At 35.2% G+C, this 23843-nt stretch overlaps 2 protein-coding genes across 2 annotated transcripts in view; one reads left to right on the forward strand and one right to left on the reverse strand.

Moving 5' to 3' along the window:
• LOC120637765 (structural maintenance of chromosomes protein 5) overlaps positions 1 to 12056 on the reverse strand; it is a 30272-nt gene extending 18216 nt beyond the window's left edge. The window contains exons 1-6 of the mRNA XM_039909780.1: positions 11913 to 12056; positions 11308 to 11449; positions 7266 to 7454; positions 5585 to 5805; positions 3359 to 3605; positions 817 to 1024 (exon numbers count right to left, since the gene is read on the reverse strand). Coding sequence (XP_039765714.1) covers positions 817 to 1024; positions 3359 to 3605; positions 5585 to 5805; positions 7266 to 7454; positions 11308 to 11449; positions 11913 to 11983 — 1078 coding nt within the window. The 5' untranslated portion in view covers positions 11984 to 12056. The remainder of the gene's footprint in view (positions 1 to 816; positions 1025 to 3358; positions 3606 to 5584; positions 5806 to 7265; positions 7455 to 11307; positions 11450 to 11912) is intronic.
• A 2904-nt stretch (positions 12057 to 14960) lies between these two features.
• The window catches only part of LOC120634863 (nuclear factor of activated T-cells 5), a 156337-nt gene continuing 147454 nt past the window's right edge, over positions 14961 to 23843 (forward strand). Inside the window, exon 1 of the mRNA XM_039906072.1 lies at positions 14961 to 15489. Within this exon, the coding sequence (XP_039762006.1) occupies positions 15418 to 15489 (72 nt within the window). The 5' untranslated portion in view covers positions 14961 to 15417. The remainder of the gene's footprint in view (positions 15490 to 23843) is intronic.

Consider the following 23843-nt stretch of genomic DNA (forward strand, 5'->3'; position numbering starts at 1 on the left):
ACGGTAAGGTAGACAAGTCGACCAGCCCTAAGGTTTTGGATCTGTCTTTGTTCTGTATGCGTTCGCAAGATTCTATGGAATATTCTAGGAATGCTCGCTTGCTAATTCTTGCTTGATCTTGTGTGCTCGCTCCCCTTAACGTTCTCTTCAAAGCGTTATTATGTTCTAGCAATGAGCTCGGCTGAGCTAAACATTTGCCCAAGAATTCTACTAGTTCTTGGTTCTTATTCTTGATCGTTGTTGTTTTTGTGTAAACGCTGGAGACCTTTCGTTTACACTAAACGACCTGGAATGAATGCTCTTTTCTAGCTCCGGTTCTTTGTTCGATTGGTATAAATGCACCTGAAGAATTCTAGTTCTTGGCTCTTATTCTTGATCGTTGATATTTTGGAGTAAACTTGGCGTTAATTGATTTTAATAGTGCCTTGCCCGCCAACCTCTGGCGACCGGGATTGACGTAACTTACGGCCCACTAGCAGCACGACCCGACTTTTCAATCTCTGATTTCCTCTAAGATATTACATTTCATTATAATACTGTATAGTTTAAAATAGCTTGGTAAATAACCAGTCTTTTTTTGATATTTGTAAAAGTAAAAGATAAAAAGGGTTACTGTGGATCATCTTTAGGAAATAAACATATACCATTACAAATGTTTCAAGTACCTACTTGGCTTATCTCTACTATAATATACATGTATACAAAATATGAACCTTCCTTTCAAATCACTATATGTTACTGAAAATTTTGTTAATATTCCTTACGCAGTTTTAAAGATCTGTCTGATATAAAGATGTAGTATAAAAAATATCTTACGATCTCCCAATTTTTCGCGGAGCGACACTTTGTCCATGTTCAATTTGTCCAACTTAGATCTCTCTTCAATTAGTTCCTGTTTTCTATTTTCGTATCTTTCCTTTCTTTTTTGTGAGGCCGCCTTAACAAGTTCAAGTTGTCCTGCTTGGTTTTTTATAGAGTCAAAAGTTTCTGTTATTTGCTCTTGTATAGCTAGTATTTCCGTATTCTAAAATAAGAGATATTTTTATTACATAAAAAAAGTTATTCTTCATTATCAACCCATTACCGCCCCACTACAGCACATGGGTATGCTCTCTGAAGGTTGTAGGCCTTAGTCCAACGCGCCGGCTACGTGCGGATTGGCAGACTTCACAGGCCGTTGCGAACGTTATGGCGAACGCCCAGGCATGCAGGTTTCCTCGAGATGTTTCCTGCACCATTAAAACAATAGATATCTTAATTGCCTAAATTAAAAACGCACATAACTCCGAAAAGATAGAGATGCGTGCCGGGGATCGAACTCGACCCCGCCGAAAGTGAGACCGAAGTCTTAATCACTAGACTATTACCGCTTCATTACTACTCATTCATGTTTGTAATACTGGCTACATTATCAAACCCTTATAGCAACAAGAAAATAATCAGGAGACTACCTTCCAACTCTATAACACCATATCTTATCTTATACTAATATATAAAGCTTAAGAGTATGTGTGTTACTTGAACGCGATGATCATAGGAACTACTAGTCCGATTCGAAAAATAGCATATAACAGCATAGAAACAATGAAGAATGTTTCAAAATCGGGTTTTTTTTTCCTTCAGAGAGCTTCCGCTGCATGCGCTGAGTAAACGGATTAAAAGTTTCGCAAAAATCATGTATGACAAAGTTGTTCCCCTTTAAAATGTCTTCCTTCCTTATTGACTTATATTCGGACGAAGGCGCGAGGGACCGCTAGCTAAATAATAAATTTGTTGAATTTGACAGTCTTCCGAAAGGTTCAATGTAGTTAGGAAAGACAATATCTCGTATATGCGATGTGTAGGACAAATAAACAAAAACGTTTGCAGTATTTTAAAATTTTAGGTCTTTCATTAGTATAAATTTATCTCCAGCTTGTTTGATGTTATTGTTTCGAGCACGCCGAAGTTACCAAATGCACATGAACACCATATATTTAGTTTAACATCAAAAGACAGGATGTGCACAAGGAAAACTTATCTCTAAAGAGATTTCTTCCAGAAGCCCTCGAATATGAAAATTTAACGGGTAATACTGAATAGGTACTTAAAAATAACTGAAGTAAAGCGATACTTATAAAAATACATATTATTTTTATTTTTGTAACCTCTTGGTGCCCTTACGACTACACAAATCATCATCCAGCCTCAAAGTAACCGTAGCTTGTGTTACGGGTACTAAAATGACTACTGAATATCTTTATCATTACATTCATGTTCATCACACATATTTTTAGTGATAATCTAGCCCGCAGCCTTCGAATGACTTTATTAGCGGGAGGTCCCGACTTCGATCTAAATATATCTAAATTTAAGAGAAAATGTGACTGCAATAATTTGAACATTAGAAGCAAAAATAAACTTGCAGTGCATACACTAGACTATATAATATAAGTAATTCATTTACAGGAAATTGTATACAATTTTACAATTAACTACCAGTTGATATCTTGGAGATGACTTAAAAAGTTCAAGTAAACGTAAGCTTACAGAAAAGTCCTAGTATAGTATTAAGGACTACGTCAACGATAAAAATGCTTGGGTGTAAATTACTGCTCTAAAAAAACAACCGGCTAAGTTTATTGTGGGCTTCTTCTTAAACCGGGGCGCATTTGGGGAACCCGGGAACCCTCGTAGCTTTAGTTTTAAATTGACGAATTTAGTTGTCGCCATCAACTCACTTCTATGACATATTTTACATGTAATGTTCGCATCGTAAGTGTCATCTATGTGCCTATTTGAATAAAGAAATATTTGAATTTCACTATGATCAACGGGTTCAAAGTCAAAGTCAAATAGTTCTTTATTCATATAGGCACATATATGGCACTTTTGATGCGTATGTTACATGTAATTTGGGAATTTATAATATACCGGTTTTTTTTTATCTTGCCTGGGGGAGGCTTTTAGGCTCCGGCTTGTTACCATCCTAGCGATGTAGCGTTTCGGTACGATGTTGCGTGGAAACCGATGAGGGGTATGGCTGACTGACATAACCCTAGCAGGTCCATCATCATCAACAGCCTATAATAGTCCACTGCTGGACTACAGGCTTCTCCCAAAGGGAGGGTTTACCCATAATCACCACGCTGGGCAGATGATTCTAGTAGTGGTACAGAGGACGCTGCTGTCCGTTCTCCGTTACATTCCCTTACTCGCGGTAAGATGATGGGTGGTGGCAACTGTACTATCTGCCGTCACCACACGGCATAGTTGTACTGCAATAAAAAAAAAGACGGAACCCAACACACCTGCGCACCGCATCAATGGTGGTAGTATGGTCACTATACTTTGTTGTGTTTAGTATACTTATACTTACAACAGCTTGTTTTATTTGCTCTAAACCATTTACTTCTTTTTTAACGTTTTCCAAGTCGTTTTTGAGTGGTTCGATAATTTTTTCAAAATTATTTTTTCTACGTGCTTGCTTTTTACTATCCCGATCATATTCCCCGACCTTGTCTCTTAACTCTAGGTATTCAAGCCAAAGCTTTTTCGCTTCGCAAACTTCTATCTCCTTCTCGATTTTTTTTCTTTCCTTCATTACTTCAATATCTTTTTTTAATCTGAAAATATAAACAAGTCGTTGTTGTTGTTGTTGTTGTACTTGCGACGCTATGTTTATGGCGTTTTATGACAACCCTATTTGAAAGAAAAGCGCTTAGTACCTACGCTATGCGACGAGTACCTAATAAAGTGACAGGTGTCACTTGATTTTATTTTTTGCATGTGATGGGGCTGTATCTGATTACTTTCAGTAAGTAGTTTACTTAAAAACTATTAGCGTTTCACAGATAAGTTTAAGACTAATAATGTACCTCTAAAGCGTCTGAAGTGTAATTTCGGTTTTCATTTACAAGTTGTATATATTTTTAATCTTCTTTAGAAAACGATTAAGAGTTTCTCTCTCTCAGAGATTTTGTAAAACCGTTGTTATTAATCCACTATACGTGCCCTGCGGCTTCCCCCGCGTAAATTGGTGGTCGAAGCGTACTGCTACATAGTCTACACCTACCTCAATAAATCAGATACCAAAGGTAAAGTTGTTTTAATCGTACTGGAAGTGTCGAATATACAGATGTATGATATTAAGTACAGATAGTATTTCAACATATTTAAACAAATAACTAAGGTGTAGGCGAAGAATATATCTGTTCTTGCTCTTGGAGCTTTAACCATCCCACTATTAGAAGCCTTCAATCAAGTAAACATTGCCAATCGCAAATGCCCGTCCCGAGGACCTACTTTCGTTTTTTTTCTTTAAAATTGTATTTAAAATACTCTGTTCAACAATTCCATATAACAAATGACTGCATTAATAATGTGTGGCTTAGCAGCAGCACTACATATCAGTTGATAGTGCTGGGTAAGGAACATTCACCCAATTCAGTAAATGGATGGGTGCCCGTCTTTGGAAGTTTGTATGATAATTTCGTATCTATCAAGCTATGCTCCAATCACTAATAAATAATAGTAACCCAGAAAACCAAGTTAACCAAGAAAATTTCTAAAAATTTTAATTTAGTCCTAGCACTGTCCTAGTCTTCATAAATGTTGCAACACTTCATGTATTCAGTACCTTTAAGCATTAAGTGAAGAATTTGCTGCTGTCCGCTAAGGAGTTCTGTCCTCTTTCCCCAATTTAATTCATCAGATTTACACGAACTTAAGGCAAAACTAAACCTATCCAGTACAAAAATAATTATTTTCATTCGTTAAAATTTCACGGAGAGAGACACTTTCGCAAAGGAACTGATCCGAATTTCTGGATAAAAAGTATGTCTATGTCCTACCTCGTAGTATGAACTCAAATTGTGTAAAGATGGTATATAATCGGTTTCTATGCGACATCGCATCGGAACACTAAATAGCGTCACGTCATTGTCGGTACAATTTATTTATTTATTCAATTACAAGTCCATTACAATGTCATATAGATTACATAATTATTATATTTTCAAAAAAGAATGTCAATGTAATGTTTACATTTGAAATGGAACCCTGTGAGGGCGCTGTAACCAGATTGAGAGGCGGACTTATTTTTGTCAATATTAAATATTCTCATTTAGGAAGTCGTTTATTTTATAATAAGCTTTCTCGAGCAAGTAATGTTTTAAGGATTTTGTAAATAAGTTTATACTTTCTATTTCTTTTATATGTTCCGAGATTTGGTTGTAAATTTTTGTGGGTTTGGGCCGGTTCTGTGGATTTTGAAGGATGGTAACAAGCCACGGCAAAAGCTCCCCACCAGACCAGACCAGAGAAAATTCTGAATACTAAATTGCCCCTGCCGGTAATCGAACCCGGTACCTCCTCATTATATTAACACCGCTCTCCGTTTCGCAAGGGAGGTCGTTGGTTACTATAACACACAAATCTACTGAATCAAATTTACTAAAATTTGGAATGGAGATAGATTAAATACTGGATAGACTACTATTTATCTTCCAAAAATTTACGGTTCCCGCGGGATTCATGAAAAACAAAGTAAACGCGGACAAAACCACTGGCAGAAGCTAAGTTTAATATAAGTTAATATAATTACGTATTGTTTCTCCTTTCAAGTTCCTGGAGCTCTTTCTGATTGTTGTGTAGCCAGGTCCCTAACTCCTTTTGTTCAGCTCTTAATGCCTTCAAATCTTTTAACTGTTCCACACTCCCTGGAGCTCCAACTGTGGCCAAGGTATCGCGTAAGCGTTCTGGAGGTTGTTTTGCGGAGAATTCGTGAACTTTGTCTTGAGGAAGAAACTGGCATAAGTTTTCCACCTAACGCAAAAAAATCGATCGATTAAATTTTATACTTATAATAAAAATGAAACTGGGCGATTTTTTACATTATATATATTTCATTTTTTAGCTTTAGTATCGATATTGTAATCCAAACATTTTTTTTTTTTTTATATCTGTTCGCGTATCACGCAATAACCACTTCACAGATATGAATGCAATTAAGTAAACATATAGCTTATACTCTGAGCTAGGCTTTAGGCTATTTTCTAGCAGAAACAAACAGGCAGGTTTCTAAGGGATAGAGAAAGAAAAATTTTGTGGATTTGACTCCATATCTCCATCTTAACAGATTTGGACAATTATTTTTTTATTCTAACTCAAAAATTCAAAAATCATTTATCTCAAGTAGGCCTAATATAAGAATTTCGAAACGTCAAGTCTGTCTGTAGTGACTCTACCACCGGTTCGGAAGGCAGATTCTACCGAGAAAAAGCCGGCAAGAAACTTAGCAGTTGCTCTTTTCCAAGATCAACAATTTACATTTTATACTATTCTTTGTTGTCATATTCTCCTTTGAACTTAAAAGTCGGGCCAAGATCTATTCACTGAATTGGGTTAGAGTTGCTTACCCTATCAACTATTATTAGGTGCTCCTATGAGACCACACATCTCATTTATTTGTAGCCATTTGTGATATATAATAGTTAAGGAGAGACGAGTAGATGCCGGGAACGTTAATTTGCCTTTGGCAATGTTTACTTGATTTATTACTCCAAGAGTATGAATAGATGTATTATTTGCGCACAGTTTAGTTGTGTTGAAATATGTTCTAAGGAGTTTTATCGCTTTCTTTACTATCTGTTTTTAGTACGATATAGTTGAACAGTTTTTTTGTATGCTAATGTAATTAAATGCTAAGTTTTAGAAAAAAAACTCACCAATCGCTTATCGGTAAGTTGAATTTTTTGTCAAATTAAGTTTACATGACGCTTTTTCAATGTGCACTTGTAATTGTCGTGCATATCAGTTCATGTTTTTGTGTGAGTGCTATATTTAAAAACGTGTAATAGGTATGCATTTTGTTAGTGCTCTTAATAAATAAATAAATGAATTAATATGCTGCATCCCATAGTTAATGCGGACGAAACCGCAGGGTACAGCTATTTATTTAAAAAATAAATAATAGTTTAAAAATACTAAAAAACACGCTTTTTATAGAAAACCGAACTAAAAAATAGAAAATAAATTTTAATAAATTTCAATTAAGAATAGTTTTAAAAATTTCAATAAATATTAATTAGTAATAGTGTGAATAAAAAAAACATATTTTATTGTAAAAAAAAGCGTGTGTGTGTGTATTGTCCATCGGTCCTCGATATGTCTCGAAAGTTTGAACGAAATCTGACCGTTTAAAGTGGGTCAAAATAGCGTCCAAAGAAGTCGGTTACAAACAAACAAACATATAAGTGAGACATAAACTTAAGACATCAACTGACCTGTATGTGTAAGTTTTCAATTAACTCAAGTACCCTTTTTTTGTCCACAGTTTTGTTATCTATGTACCAAGTTATAGAACTCTTTTTGTTAAACGTCATTGTTATAATAACATTTCTCTGCTGCGGCTTTTGATACAATTCAATGTCAATTTTCGCCTCACTGGTTCCGGTCTTCACAAATTGTTCTAACTAAAAGAAATTAACTAAATATCAGCATAATAATGGCCTTCGCACACTATACAACTAAAATACTTAACAACAACTCAAATTAAAATTAAGACATTGAAATAATATGAGATTTACTATTTTTATATTATTTATATATTTATTAAGATGACTTTATGTTATCTAGACACTAATATTGTAAAGAGCAAATAATTCAATCATTGTTTTACCATTAAAACAGTAGGGCACAGTCTCTCATAGGAAAGACAGTTTTAGAGCATAGACCCACCAAGCCGCCTCAATGCGGGTTGGTGGGCTATAACCACTATTCCCAACATATTAAGGGACGGACGGCTTAACATGCTCTTCGAGGCAATGGGGCTTACACCACCAACTTCCCAACGCCGGGCTGGTAATTTCTTTACTAGAATCACTGCTACCTATCAGTAGCAAAATGTTACCTCATGACAACTGACATAATTGCGAAAAATATGTACTTTACTCTTTACAGAACAGATTACTCTTTCTAAAGTAACAGTACAATAACAGTAAAAAGATAAGAAAATAATACATTTTCTTACTAAAAATAAAATAAAATAAAAATAGTTTATTTCAGGTGGTATCAATATATAGATTAAGCCTTCTTTTAAGAGTAGTATTAATACCTGTGTGTCAGAAGATTCCGCTCTTCTGGTAGGTAAACAAACAAAACAAGAGATACAATGATATACAAAAGGACAGACATGTTATAAAGAAATTTAGATGATAATAAAAAATTACAACCTATAATATACAAAATAAGTATGCGAGTTTCTGTGTATGTTTGTGTGTGTGTGTATGTATGTTTGTGTGTGTGTGTGTTTGAGTGTGTGTAATTGTGTGTGTGTGTGTGTGTGTGTATGTGTGTGTGTGTGTGTGTGTGTGTATGTTTGTGTGTGCATGATCAAAGTTTGTGGAGGACAGAATTTGTGAAAATTCACCACTCAATTTTGTATAAAACGTTCTAATAAAGATTCCACCTCATCATAATTTAGTGATAAAAGGTACTTATTTAAAATTTCTTTGCATTTATGTAATCCTAGTGGGTATATTTTAAGTTTCCTGTTAAACACGTTATACAGATAGTTTGATTGCGACATGTATTGTTTCCGCGCAAAGGCAGTTTTGGTTTTAAATGAATTAGCCGCACAATATCTATTTCGTTTACTGGTAGTTATAAACGGTAAAGTTGTGTGCCTTCTAAGAAGTATGCTTGAAATATAAAGCTTTCTGACAGTAAGCAACCCAGTGATTAAATAAGGTTGTGAAGTTAAAAACAGATAAGGTTTAAAGAGCATTATTTTAAAAGAGATCTTTGGGCTCTCTCTAGCTCCAGAAATTTAGTTTTGGCTGCACTACTGCAGACAGTAATGCAATAAGATACAACTGATTGGGCAAGAGTTAAATAAACAGTGTTGAGAATTTTTTTTGAAGCTATATGCCTGAGATATTTGAAAACCCGTATTAATTTTCTAATTCTATTGGAAAATCTATATGAGCATACCAAGTCATACGGTAATCTAGTATCACACTGAGAAACTTGATTGTTGAAACTTGATTTAAAGTTGGGCAATTACAATTGGCATCACTATCAAACTGTGCACAAGTATGTATTTTTATTTCATAATTTTGAGCCTTTACTACTTTAATCTTACTTCAATGTCCATTAATTGTGTGGTGCTTTAAAAATTTCTATTCTTTGTTAGTAATAAACCGTAATTTTGTTTTAAGCTTTCAAAGTTGAAATATTTTGAAAGAACTTGCATACTATCTGACTATCTTTGCTATATGCAAGTAGTTAAACAGATTATTTGTACGTTTGTATATAAAATTGGAACTATCAGTAAGATTGAAAAAATCTTATATTGTTTTCTTATGTAGCTGATTTATTGAGGAAGGTTGTAAACAATTTGCAGTACACTGTGCCTACACCATAGGGCACAGCTAGTTGAGATTAAAATATGTACCTTTATATAACATTTTATTACAACCTATATTTAACATCGATAAAACCAAGGGAAACAGCTAGTATGAAATATAGTTAACCAGCTAGTGTGACACATGGGCTATAAGTGGTTCAGTCTTTGTATATTATGGACACCAAATTGTTGATAGTTTTATGTGTCACAAAGTAAGAATTCAATGCTATAATTTCACCAAAATCAGTGTTGTATCATATTTGTGTTGTGTTGTTGTATTATATTTTTGTTAAGTCATAATCCTACTAAACCTATTTTACTTATAGTATAAATGCAAGTTTGTAGGTTTGGATATATGGATGTTTATTACTCTTTCTCAAAGTACTGAACAGATTGAACAGATAATAAAACTTTACAATAATAATAATATGTTATACATCACAACAACAAAAAGGCTATAATTTATAAAGATATTGTGTAAACTGGACAAAAATTTGGCTTTGCAAGCACTGCAAAACCGTTAGGTATATATGTATTACTGTGTACTATTAAAAAGTTCTAAAAAAGTTCGTTAAAAATGTATTTTTATCTGGAAGCCATTAGATATAGCCAAAATAGTGACCTATAAATATCCTTGAGCTAAATAATTTAAAATGCACATTGTATTAAGTTAATTCTTATGAATTAAATATGTAATAATTATAAACATATTATTAGAATTGTGATTAAATAACTAATACAATGATTTAATATGACACTATAAATCTCAGAACATTATTTTATATAATTGAAAACAAATAAGATTAATATTAAGATGACTTAATGTCTAAACCAAATCTTAATGTCTAAATTTTGCATGTTAACAGAATATGTTGGAACTTTATATCCTAAACACCAATAATTAACCCATATTTAGCAAAATAAATATTTCATTTCATTTCATTTCATTTCATTTCAAAACATGCTTCCTTTAAATCTGTATAAAGTAAGGGAAGGCCTATTTTGTCTTCAGGACAGACAGGCTTTTTGATCTGTGTGTCCCTAGGCAGGGGAACAGTATATAATTGAAAAGTCTTTCTCTACCACCTATCTCATCATCCTCAGGCAATTAATTTCCCATGAGAACAGGCCTTCACTCTGTGAGAGGAATACAAAGGGTTCCGACCCTTCACACAATTTTCTACACATTATCATCATGTCAACCAATGAATGTCCTCTTCTGGACATAGGAGTTTTACAGGGAGTTCCAAACACCAGTCTTGTGCAGCAAGGGTAGGACTGCTCACTGTGACTTGCTTGATGTTTTACGTCCACTGGACCCCCAGTCTAGGGTTGCCAGACAGTCGGGAATTGGCAGGATTCTCCCGAATTTTTGTATGTCCTCCCGACTCCCGACAAAGCAAATAATCTCCCGAAAAACAAGTTCGATAATTTTAAGTTCACATTTTCGTCAAACGAAACTTGCAAACAACACACAAAAAAAAATTACAAATTCTTATGGTAAGAACAAAAACAATAAACATGCTCATTCAGTTCTTATATTATGTGTCACAAATACCTACTATGTTTTTTTTTCTTATAACTACAGTGCTATGCAAAAATATGTTTGTTAACTTAATATATTATGCATAATTAATATTATTAACTTATTTTTTTTTTCTCCAGACCAAAGCCCCTAATATCCCGAAAAATCGGTTATTGATCCTGATAACAGGAAGAATCGATCTGGCAACCCTACCCCAGTCCCCAAGTCTATTGCTTCTACGCGCTACCCGCCCTGCCACTGCAGCTTTGTGACTCTTTAAGCTATGTCATTACCTCCCATTCATCTAGAGATCTTCTCATTCCTGATTTGATCAAGTACACATCCACCAATAGTATATTTAAAGTTTCAAGCAGTGATAATGCAATATTATTACCCTTTTTTCTCTTCCGATGGCTTTGGGGCTTCCTCCTAAGCCCAAAATGATAGCAGCTACAAGTGTGGATTTGCCCGTGCCATTGGGACCAATAATTAAATTTAAGGATTTACCAGGAAACAGTGTCACTTTCCTAAAAGTTCTGAAAAAGCATAATGAAATGGTGAATCATATTTACATAATTCCAATAGATGAATAAATTGCTCTAAAAATCTTGTTCTGCTTATATATTTTAAACAATAACTTGAGTAGATACATTATGTTGAGCCCTTGCTGCAATCTCACCTGGTGGTAAGTGATGATGCAATCTAAGATGGTAGCGGGTTAACTACTTAGGGAAGATGGCAGTTACATTTAAAACGTACCCCTAATCGGTTTCTACGCGACAACCTACCGGAACGCCTAATCGCTTGGCGGCAATTCTCCGTCATCCAATGACAAGTTCAATGAGTCAAGCACAATACCAATGTTGTAAAAGGCGAACAAAATAAATGCAAACTTAATGTATGAATAAGCTGAAGTGGTCAGTATTCATGACCTTGAAATCCTCTAGTTATTTTGATAACATATTTGTAGACACAATTATTGCGCGAATTTCAACTTACACAAAATTTCTCAGGGATATCCTGTATATGCAACCAGCTCTGATGTCGCCAGGGTTAATTACTTCCGACATTTTTTAACACTATCTTCGACATCGATTATTCGATTTTAACAACAATGGGGCGTGTTTATACATGAACGAGACCAAAAATTATCCCCATCAATGCCACTTTTTTTTTTAATTCTTTCGTTTAGGGACAAAGCAAAGGTATATCACGGTACAGCCATGTCTTCAGTGTTATCTTATTTGATTGTAAAGCCATGTCTTCAGTAGAGTAATTTTTCTAATTCGGGTATACAAACCATATAGGTTACGTCAATGTTCGGGTAATTCAAATGACTTCAATTGTTGATGTAATATATTCTTATGTAATGTTCTAAGCTTCCGTCTTCTTCAAAGCTCAGAATAGTGCGCGGTGTAATAATCTTTGTTGGTTTATAAATCTCTAATAATTTGTCAGTGAATGGAAAAAAGGCGGGAAACCCCAAAGCGAAAAGGCACGTCCTCAAAATCCCATGAATCTTCGATTACAAACATCCACACACATCAATTTCTCACATCAAATCCCGATTACCCCTGTTACTCAGCGAACACAGAGGACACCCCCCGGCATCTGAAGACTTGATGGACTCCGGCACTCCCTTCTCTTCCCCTCCAAGTTTTTTCAGACTTACTCTCGCCATCATAAGGAAATCAAAACGAAATATTAAAATATCCCAAATAGACTTAAAAACTAAAATTTCATGAGTTCAAAAAAACGCGCACTAACGCCACGAAAGTTCCCGCCCTTTTTCTTCAATTCGGAATATAGACTATAACTGACGTGTCAAATGTTGCTAGTGCAAAAATAAATATCGTAAGAAGTACGCTTAAATACGCAATGCTTTTATATTTGTTAAACGTTATTTATAAAATGGCTTATCAAATTATACGGACGACGATATTATTTGACGGCCGACTGGCGCAGTGGGCAGCGACCCTGCTTTCTGAGTCCTAGGCCGTGGGTTCGATTCCCACAACTGGAAAATGTTTGTGTGATGAACATAATTGTTTTTCAGTGTCTGGGTGTTTATCTGTATATTATAAGTATTTATGTGTATCATATTCATAAAAATATTCATCAGCTATCTTGGTACCCATAACACAAGCTACGCTTACTTTGGGACTAGATTGCGATGTGTGTATTGTCGTAGTATATTTATTTATTTATTTATTATTTATACATCTGTAGCATAGCATTATATGCATGCGAGACTTGGACAGAGAGAAATAATACTGCTGGAAGCATTCGAAATGTGGTGTCGGCGCCGAATGAAGTTGGATTGAAATAAAGAAGTAGGTACTAACTAAAGTCGGTAAAAGAGGAATATAATTAGAAATCAGAAGAGGGAAAATTATTTGCCACCTATTAAGACATGATGAATTTAAAACAAATATAATTGAGGGGAAAGTAAATGGAAGGAGGGGACGAGGACCTCTGAGACTGGCTTTTGTGGGACAAATAAAACGAAAGGGTTGACTAGGGACTTATAAATAGGTATAAGACAGGGCAATGGATAGAGAAGGTGGGAAAAAGCTACACCGACAATAGCTTAGCTTTTAAGTTTCAGAAGAACATTATTCGTTCTTTTATAAAGTTATTGTCTTCCAAGCACGTTTTGGTTTATAAGTCTTCTTATGGATAGTTCAATGGTTGGATCACAAATTATCTAAGACTCACTGCTGCTTTTTCTTTTTATCCTTTTTATTTAAAACTTCAAACTATGATACAAAATCATAGTTTGAAATAACCCAATAAATATAATTCGTTACATTATCTTCTCTAAAACAAAACCACTAGTAATAGGAAGGTTTTAAAAATATTTTTTTTTTCTAAACGTTTCGTTTTTAATAATTGAGGAGAATGTTATTTTCAAATGAAAATGTCAAGTTTTTATTTTTTGGGATTTTTTATCGAATAGTGAAAAACATTATATAAAAAATAGATATAAACAAAGTTATAAAAATAACGTCAAAGGAATTATCTCATAAATATATATTCATTTTTCTACATTAACGTCATCATATGATGATCGAATAACTATATTAATTTTAGAACGTTAATAGCAATTTGTGTATTTTAGCATCAGGTAACATTTTTTGAAATTGACAAGTTCCGAGGGTAACGATTGGTCCTTGGATGAATAATTATGATTGGTCGTCTCGTCATTGACTATGTTGGCAGCCTCGAGGATAATTTTTCCTTGATGTAAGGGTAAAAATAAAGTTTTTTTAAATGTCGATCTATATTGATCCATAATTTAACCATTTCATCATCAAAATAGATAAAAGATAAAAAGGGACTTGTATAACTTTATTAATAGCCCTGGCCTCGTTTTAAGGTTATTTTTCCTACCTTTTTATTACATAATTTGAGTACCAACGTATAATAGTTGAATGGGCATTTTCAAGGCAACCGCGCCCAAAATTATATTGTATTATTACTTGCCATCAGGTATAATTTCAGTCAAGCACTGTTTTTTAGGCTAAGAAGTAGGAAAAGGAGTACTAATCCGATGGGGTATTACAGAAATAATATTAATTAAATTGTTTGTTACAACAGGGTTCAGGTCTCCTTTCAAAACCAGAACTAGACTGTAGTAGACTGAAGTCCACCACGCTGGCCAAGTGCAGATTAGTAGACTTCAAACACCTTTTGAGAACATCATGAACAGGCTCAGGAATGCAGACTTTCTCACGACGTTTTCCTATACCGTTAGAGCAAGGTATATTTTAAATGCTAAAATTAAAAAGACACATTGATCTGAAAAGTTTGAGTTGCATGCCGGGGATTGAATTCTGTTGCCCCGAAGTAGAAGCCGAAGCCTTATCCACCGCTTTTTCATTTGAATATTTTGGTGTAATTCACCCTACAAAATTAAACCCATTTATTAGTTTGTTGGTAGAAAAAGTACCTTAAACGATAACATGTTGGCAACATTACTGTGACAACACAATAGGTATTAGGTACACAAACAGATTCATTCGGTTATTGGTCTGTACTCTGTGATTCCGGCCGTCAGTTTGTTTGTCGCTCGTTGCTTGCTTCGATCAAAATGCAAAGTGATTTTATGACTGTGTTTTGTGTATGAAATCACATCTGAAACTCCTTTCTCTAGGATGAATTTTAACTAACTTACTCACTAAAAATATTATTTTAATTTAACTGTTACGTACGGGAGATATTACAATAAGAACTTTATCATATTGTCTTCGCGTGTATCATCCAATGGAGGATATTGGTGTTTATAAATATTGATTTGTTAAATATTTTAAAATTAGCACTGTTTCTTGTAATAAAGAGTGAAATGTGGGTAGTGCTTGAGTGTTAAATAAATGTTAGTATCCCAGAAATGCAACAGATGCTGTATTATCATTATGGCGCTCGCGAAACACCGCGCAATGTGATCCACTGTGTTTGATCGTGTTTTTTGTGTTTTTGTGTCGGTATTGTGTTTATTTTGACAATGGAGGGGACTAATGAAAAAGATTGCTCTCCCTTGTGGAATTTGTACCAGCAGATCGTGTCTGATATGAAGGTAGGGGGTACATTTTGTTTTTAGTTAGACTATGGTTTCGTTAAAGGGTGCAAATTGCCGGTGTATTTCCCAAGTTGTTCTCTAAAATCGCAAGAATTGAACTGGTTATTTTTATCTAAGCTTATAATTGCCTAATAATAATTCTTTTGTCTAATACTGTCATGTATTTAATGATGCATTATTATTGTATTAAAACGACGCCTTAAAGTCGTAGCATAGTAAGTGTACTGAGTTCTAAATGCGTGAGCCAGGGTTAGCCTTTTGGCTTGACTTTAATTTAAAATTCCTAATTGTATGATGTCCGGTCTGGTTATAGGTTTCTGCCTATGGTTTTATAAAATTGCCTGAACTACGAAAATACCAAATATATATTTATTTTAACAAATTAGTGACCATAACGAATAAAATTCGTGTTTGCCTTAAAATTAATTTTTATCAAGTACTTACTGTTGCCCATGTTCTTCATCAATGTTTCTTAAAGATTGTTTTATTCCTGGCATGGGAGAAGTAGCCTATGTTACCATCCATCCTTTCAATTAAGTCTATTCCAAAAATTGAGTAGATTAGTTGCTTAATTAGGGTATTAAGGAAGTTCATACAAATATACTTTTGAATTTGTAATATTAGTTAGGAAAACTCTGCTACCCGTATTCTCAGCAGATTAATGCTCTATTAATAGGCTAGTGAGGCTTAAGGCTCCTCTTAGAAGGGAGGGATTTAAGGTTCTTTAAGCTGCTCTAACACTGGCTTTAGGACAGTTTATGTAAAGAGAAATAGATGCAATGCTTAGTCAAAGTAAGCTTCAAAACCAGACAGATTAATCTAAACTTTCTTAAAGACAGCGATGTTAAAGTATAGATCTCAGCCTTAGGTATACCCATTACATTAACTATGTACTTACATTTTTACTATGTATTCTTAATATTCTTAATAGCTAAACTGTTTTAGGTAAACGGTAAAGAATTTAGAAAAGTATAAAAAAAATAATGAATAATATTGAAAATGTAATTTTTTTTTCTTTGTTTGTCCTTCTTTTATGTAGCAACAGTGCAATTAATTGATCATCATGAACTTATAGGTTTTAAATTGATACTAAATAATACATAATTTCAAAGCCTAAAGAGTAATGGCCGAAGCTACTCTATCTACTGGGAAAAAAATACCCATGTGGATGAAGTTTAAATGCCTTTAAACTGGAAACATGGTGAAATAAATGGGCAGAATTTAAACATAGTATCAAGTTGTTGAATAAGTTAAAACTTATGTCATCTTCTGTCTCACTAGGTGGAAATACGTATGCATGCAAGATAATACAGTGGCTGCATAATATAATATTTTTTTAATGAATTATCACAATTCTATTTGTTAATCAACTGCTGTATGCATGCTAAGACATATGTTAAGTTAAGTGTTTCAAAGCCAATCCTAAATTATTTATTGATTTGTCCATAGTTAGTTAGATCATGTAGGAATACTCCAAGTAATGCTCTTTCTTTTGCTGAGTGACTGTGAGCTGTCTTATGAGGCCTAAATTTACTGGCCATGTTCTGAATCCATAAGTAATCAATGGCTACACACTTTGTTCAAATGCTTAGATCAGAATGCAGAATAATGGAGGAGAAGATTTTGAAGTTATGTGTGTTATTGTGTTATAGAATTGCATAGATAATGGTGAAGAAATTGTGAAGATACCTGTATGCCCTATAGTTCTCCATAATGTTCACAAAGGTGTGTGATGTCATCCAATTGGCACTTGGTCATCGTGGTGGACAGCATTTGAATCCTTCTCATTCCCTGCTCTGTTGTAGGCTTTTGAAATAAATAGTAGCACAGGGATGCTGCTGCTAAATGCCCTTAGTCACCTCGTACGACACCCGCGTGTGCAGAAGGTGAAAACTGCATTATGGTCTCACCACACGTCATGAGATATATAATACATATATAATAATAATTATTTAATGGAAAATATGATTGGTAGAACTTATACCTACTGTGCGACGTGGTTGTAAAGTGAGACTTCATAGAAAAGTTTGTAGGTAAATACGGGTGATAATGTGGGCTGGTCTCAAATGGCGTAAAAAAGTAACGAGGTAACTATTACGAAGACTGCAGGTGTCGCGTCACGGTCTATTTGTTCACGTAAAAGTAATGTATTACGATTACATAGCGTTTTTGTTTCGCGTATCATTATTTTCAATATCAGGTACGTACGTACTTGGGCACATAGTTAACTACAATTACTGTGTTCATTAACAGACATACCTTCATAACGAAATTAACTTGGATTCCTTGTTTGGCTACGGAATCCTGGCCACTCAACTATACTGTGATAGATTTGTAGTTTGCTGTTTCAAAAACTTATTTCGAGTAGCGAATAGGTGATCTTTATGTAGGTAAATTCGGAGCAGTGAATTTGCTAAGAGTTAAAATTTTATAGGAAATAAATAAATATATTACGATAATGCACACATCGCCATCTAGCCCCAAAGTAAGCGTAGCTTGTGTTATGGGTACTACGATGACTGTTGAATATTTTTTATAAATAATATACATAAATACTTAGAATATTTACTTAGAATACTTAGAATAAACACCCAGACACTGAAAAACATTCATGCTCATCACACGAACATTTTCCAGTTGTGGGAATCGAACCCACGGCCTTGGACTCAGAAAGCAGGATCGCTGCAAACTGCGCCAATCGGCCGGCCGTCGGCCGAAATAATTGTTTAATGCGTGTTTGAAAGGGAATACTTACTAGGAACCTACTTGAAAACTGTTAATGATACCTTTAAAACTAAAAGTAAGGCAGGGCTGTACGAAATGCGGTGTACCACGTTACATTTGCTTATAGCTAAACTCATAAGCTCAGCAATATTTTTTCACCGAGTAGTAAATTTAGACATTCCGACATTTGATCATTTTTAACGTTATTACTAAGCGCTGCAAAGTCCCATTTACTGCCCGTATAATAAGACGTTAGAGACGTTAGGGTAAACAATATTGACTCACAAAACATATTAACGGACTTACGCTGATTATGTAGTTAGCTCTACGATTAGATACGCAAGTGAACTTTAATATTTGGGTATTTAACTAGTACTACTTACTACTCACTATTGTAAACTAGGTAAGTGGCTCTTTAAGTTTCTGATGGTATCAGTTTCCAGGTCCGTTTACAGCATGCCTCTTATCAGTGAGCGGTTATATGGGGAAACATTGATGTGGACTAGAAAACACAGACAGATTGTAGTATAGACCAGAGGTAGTTATGAGTTAAACTGTCAAAATCCCCGAGCTTCGTTCTTTCCTTACCCATGACGTGAATTGCAATCAAGCTCCTATTATTTTTAGTCGATGACAAGTTGGAAAAGAAAAAAAAAGGTATCGTTAATTACAAGTTTATTAACGCGTTCTGTTTACACTCCATTTAATTCTGAAAAAGGTGGTGGTGCCTATTTACCGCGTGTGTATTGTGAAATTGTAGTAATCTAATTAATCTGCATATATGCATAATGTAGTGTTAAATCATAACATCTAAACATCATCACGTTTCATCATCATTATCAATCCATTACCGCCCCACTATTAGGCACGCGTCTCCTCTCAAAAGGGTTTAGGTCGTAGTCCACCACGCTGGCCAAGTGTGGGCTGCTAGACATCACACGCCCCTGTGAGCATTGTGGAGAACTCGCAGGCATGCAGGTTTCCTCACAAAATTTATTTATTAAGATAAAATATGTAAACACAGTAAGTAGGTAAATAGATTTTACGGACCCTTTTTGGTACAGTTTCCCTTTATCGTTGAAGCAAGTTATATTTAATTCCTTAAAATGTACATAACTCCGAAAAGAGTGCGGAGTGTGCCCGGGTTCGAACTCGGTACCCCAGAAAGGCAAACCGAAGGCTTTTCCGCTAGGGTCTATGCTATCATCGCTTCAATTATATAATATTTGTGTAAAAAAAATATGACATAATTAATGATATAATTAATTACAAAATGCAATCTAGTCAACAGCGTCTGTCATGTATAGCCAAAAACAATCCAAGTGACCTCATAAGGTAGCAAATTGATGCAAATTACTAATTAAAGTTAAAAAAATCTCCCAATCAATCAATTATTACTAAACACGCACACGGGATATTTTGGGGTGTTCCTATGTAAAGATAATATTATGAAATTACAACCAGACATTCAGATTCTTAGAAAAAAGTAACTAAAGATGAGAGATTATTGGTTACGGACACTTTCTGACGATTGATTAATTTAGTACACAATTAAACGAACATGCCCTATGTAATCTCCATACTACCGAACAGGGTACCTAGTTCGTGGCCCCAGTACATATCGAACATCGTGTTCGAAGCTTATGCCCTTTTTTAACGGTACCGAGAACGGGTTGGTGACATAAAAGCAGGCACTACAGTTAGTGCAATCAAGTGCAAAAATAAAGCAGCCTGTACACTGCTCACTATTACTAACGCTATTTACTATGTTATTCTTTTTAACTGTCTTAAAAAAGGAGGACATAACAGAACATTAATTATGTTAAACACAGACTTTAAAATTTTGAGAAAAATGTTTTTTTTGGAGTATATATATACATCAGATAGCAGTAAGTTAGAAAATACTCCACCTGAATATGCCTAAGGACCTACATTAATTCTACGTGATATTATGTGCATTGCATGCATTTAAAAGCAAGAACGCTAAGCTCATTACCGCATTAATTCCTAGTTGGTGCTATACATTTTAGTTTGTTGCGGTTTTTAAAAATCCTGCGAGAACCGTTTATTTTCCCGGAATGAAAAAACTGCCTGTCTTCAGAATGTAAGCTATGCAAAAAATTGACAAGATTGGTTATGCAGGGGTTGAGTTAAATATTAACAACAAATGTTCTAATGTGTGTAATTCTGTTATGTTTTGTATGGTAGAAGAAGACACAACTTTCGCGGGAATATCAAAGTGTGCTATGCAGGTACATATCATGATGGCTATGTATTCAGCTTAACCTACATAGTTCCTGGAACACGGACGGCTCGGTATAATGAACCCAGCGCAATTTAGACAATGGTCCGGCTCATTATATCGGACAATTGCGCTTGGCCAAAATTCGGTCGTGATGGTCTTCTCGGCTCTTAAATTGAACGTCATTTTATTTGCGGCCTAATCATTTACGGGTTCCTAAGTCGACTTCTTTTCGATCCAGACCTTTCGCTGGGTCTGCATGATATCTCAAGAAGATATTATGTTGTATGTGTGTATGATAGTAATATACATATATAGAAAACAAAAAACAAGTTATTTTAAATATAGAAAGGCTACGGGTTTAATGCGACTTTGACCACGTATGCCTTCGTTTTCTTTGCTCCTGGGAGTCAATTCCGATTCGTTGTTCCCAAGATAAGCGCGTTCAAAATAAACAAACTTCACGTCTATTATAAGTATGGATATATCCATATATATTCCATACTTATCATCATCACCATCATGACCCTATTAAAGTTCCATTGCTGGATAGACGCTTCCTTTCTCACAAGAGTTGGAGAGCTTGACACTCTACGCTGATCCAATGTAGGTTGGTGGGCTTTAACAATGAATGTTAACTGCTAGTGATAATAGCTACTACCGACCGGCAAACATTATATCAGGAGCAAGTCACTGTAAAAAGCTACTCTAGCTCTGGCATAGCAGTGCTAGCTGAGGCTTCGTGCTAGACTTTTTTTAGGCGTGGTGGAAAAACTTTATGGCTTCCTCCCCGACCTATTGAGCAGGACAGAGGTTATGTGGGACTCGACCCGAACTAAAAACCACCACGGCATGTCCCTGACGTTGGCTTTTCTAGACGCCCGAAGAACCTATTGCATACTTCCAGGACGTCGGACCAACCGCCCCAGCCGAGTTCCAGGGCTAACACGCTAAAGAGGAGCGGATCGGGACCGCTTGCCTCGGCTAGTCTTTCCTTGACGCTGAAGTGTTTAGCCGCGGCCTCCAAAGGGTGAAACAAAAAGCTGCAGGGGGCTGTATATATAAATGATATGTTACAGATTTGTCTGGTGGTCGCGAACTTTATCAAATTTAGCTTTATGTTTATTTTATATCGCGGAACTCCGCAAAGGAACGCCTGCTTCTATACAGTGTTCTATCTACCGTCCGCGTGCTATAGATCGCGCGGAGATCCCATAAAATATTTGAACTAAACAGATTGCCGGTAACAGTAACACCTTCATACGGTGTTGTAAATCATGTCCGGCATGATTTACACGCCGCTCAACGCCCATAGCTGTGTATCGGGTGTACCTTCCAGCTGTTATAGGCGTAGTTTTATTTTTAGCACTCGTTGGTTCGTGTTTTTGGCGGGTCCGTACGTTAAACGTAAATATACGGGTGTTTGACCTATATTGTAAACTTGGGTGTGAGTAACTATGAAAGGATAGATTAATTAATTAATAAACAATTTATTGCCTATTATATTTGGCTACTTCTTATTTAAAATTTCGTGATCATGTTTTGAAGTGCTTGACGTGCGCCCCACGAGATAATTTTGTTTGCCATTTTCTCGTCCCATATAAAGACTCTACTATGTTTTAAGACGAGAAAATGGGTAAACATAATTATCCAGTGGCGCTCATGGAAGCTTGATCGGTTGGCGGGAACCAAACGTGGCTGGTATATCCTTTCGTACCTGCCTTCCTGTTCAGTTTCTGACAGTATCTAACTGTTGGCTACTCGTCATCTTCATACAAAATAAGCGATAAGAAGTTATATAACCGGCGCTATCAAATTATGAAGCCTTTTGTATAATATGAAGAGAATCGGTTGGCAATTTGTTGGACTATAACTGAATCGATCTGCAGCAGTGAGCCTATTTAGATAACACAACCGGTAACCAAGCAATCGAGGTAGTGGGTCTTTAGGTATCCTATAGTCTGTACATAATAATGTGTTTAATATGCTTAGTGACACCATCTTCGGTACATACGCCTTGTTATCTATCGTGAATATATTGAAGAGAATCGTGCGGATGAAAACGTTTGTTAAACCGGTTTTCTACGTTAATCTATTTGCGTTGTGCCAATATTGGGTTTAGGTACAACTTTTGACTTGAACACACTTAAAGAATCAACCAAATCGTGGTTAGTATATTTTGTCTTGATAAAATATTGTTTCTTCAATATGAGTACGTGGAAAAGTCATTTTGGGCTACTTTCTTTACATGATTATACTTCTTCAAAGCTCATTCGTGTGGTGAGCGGAGCCTCCGACCTTTCTTGTCATTTCCAGTAATAAATAATTGCCATTATTAAAAAAAAATAAGAGACGACATTATCTTATTTGAAGCTAGAAAACTATAAGAGTTTAAGGATATCCTTTTGAGCAGCTTGTTATAATTAATTTAAATAGTTTATTACGTGATCGCATCAGTGAAATCATCGATTCAAACTTTAAAGCTGGCACTATACTAGCCACAAATTTGTCCGCGTTTGCTTCTGTGAAAATCGCGCGGGAAAGTTTTGTTTACCCAGGCTATGAATGTCTAATTGTGCAGCTATCTCGGTGCCAAATTTCCTCAAGATCAGTTTATAGGTTATGCAGGATTTTTTCGAGTTTAAAAGTAGCCTATTTCAATGTTCAGGATACTGAACGCTGGTTATCAGCCCATGAGACGTACATAATATGAAACAAATAAACAATATAAATAATATTATAGTATATGGTTGTTGCAACTTAAGAGTGCTTCGAGTGAAGTGAAATGAATTGACATTTTTTTGACTGTCTACTTACGACACATAATAACGTACGATACAGAGTTAGTTATGCTATATTGCAAGGCGACTTTCATTATTTAATCTTTCGTGCGTTTCCTCTTAAAAAGTTGTTCTTCCATCGAAGATATTGTTCGGATTACTGAATCACAGATTAAGGATGAAACTTTTGTTTTAAGCACTCTGACTGAACAATGGTCAACTGAAACTGACCCGTGACTGCGGACATCCGTGACAAGCTGATATCAGTAAGCCTAGCGTCCAACTAAGCTTTGTAACCTAGGCCCTAAAGCAATGATCGTAAAGTTAATTACTTTACGATTGAAACAAATTCGTGGGAAATTATATCTAGAAACCATTTTTCAGAAGTAATCCATTCTATCTATCATGCTATTCTATCAGACATTCCAGATATGAGCAAAATTCTGAATAAAGGGACAACAAGGGACTTTAAACACCACCCGCCATCATCAAAAAATAAATCTTGAGGTTTCCAAATGTTCCTATCAATTTACAAAAACACAAATGTTTTTGCCCCCTGTTTTTTTATTTTTTTGTAATTTTATCGTTCTGGCCTACGTGGTTAA

The sequence above is a fragment of the Pararge aegeria genome, chromosome 1 (assembly GCF_905163445.1).
Source record: "Pararge aegeria chromosome 1, ilParAegt1.1, whole genome shotgun sequence".
Classification (NCBI taxonomy): Eukaryota; Metazoa; Arthropoda; class Insecta; order Lepidoptera; family Nymphalidae; genus Pararge; species Pararge aegeria.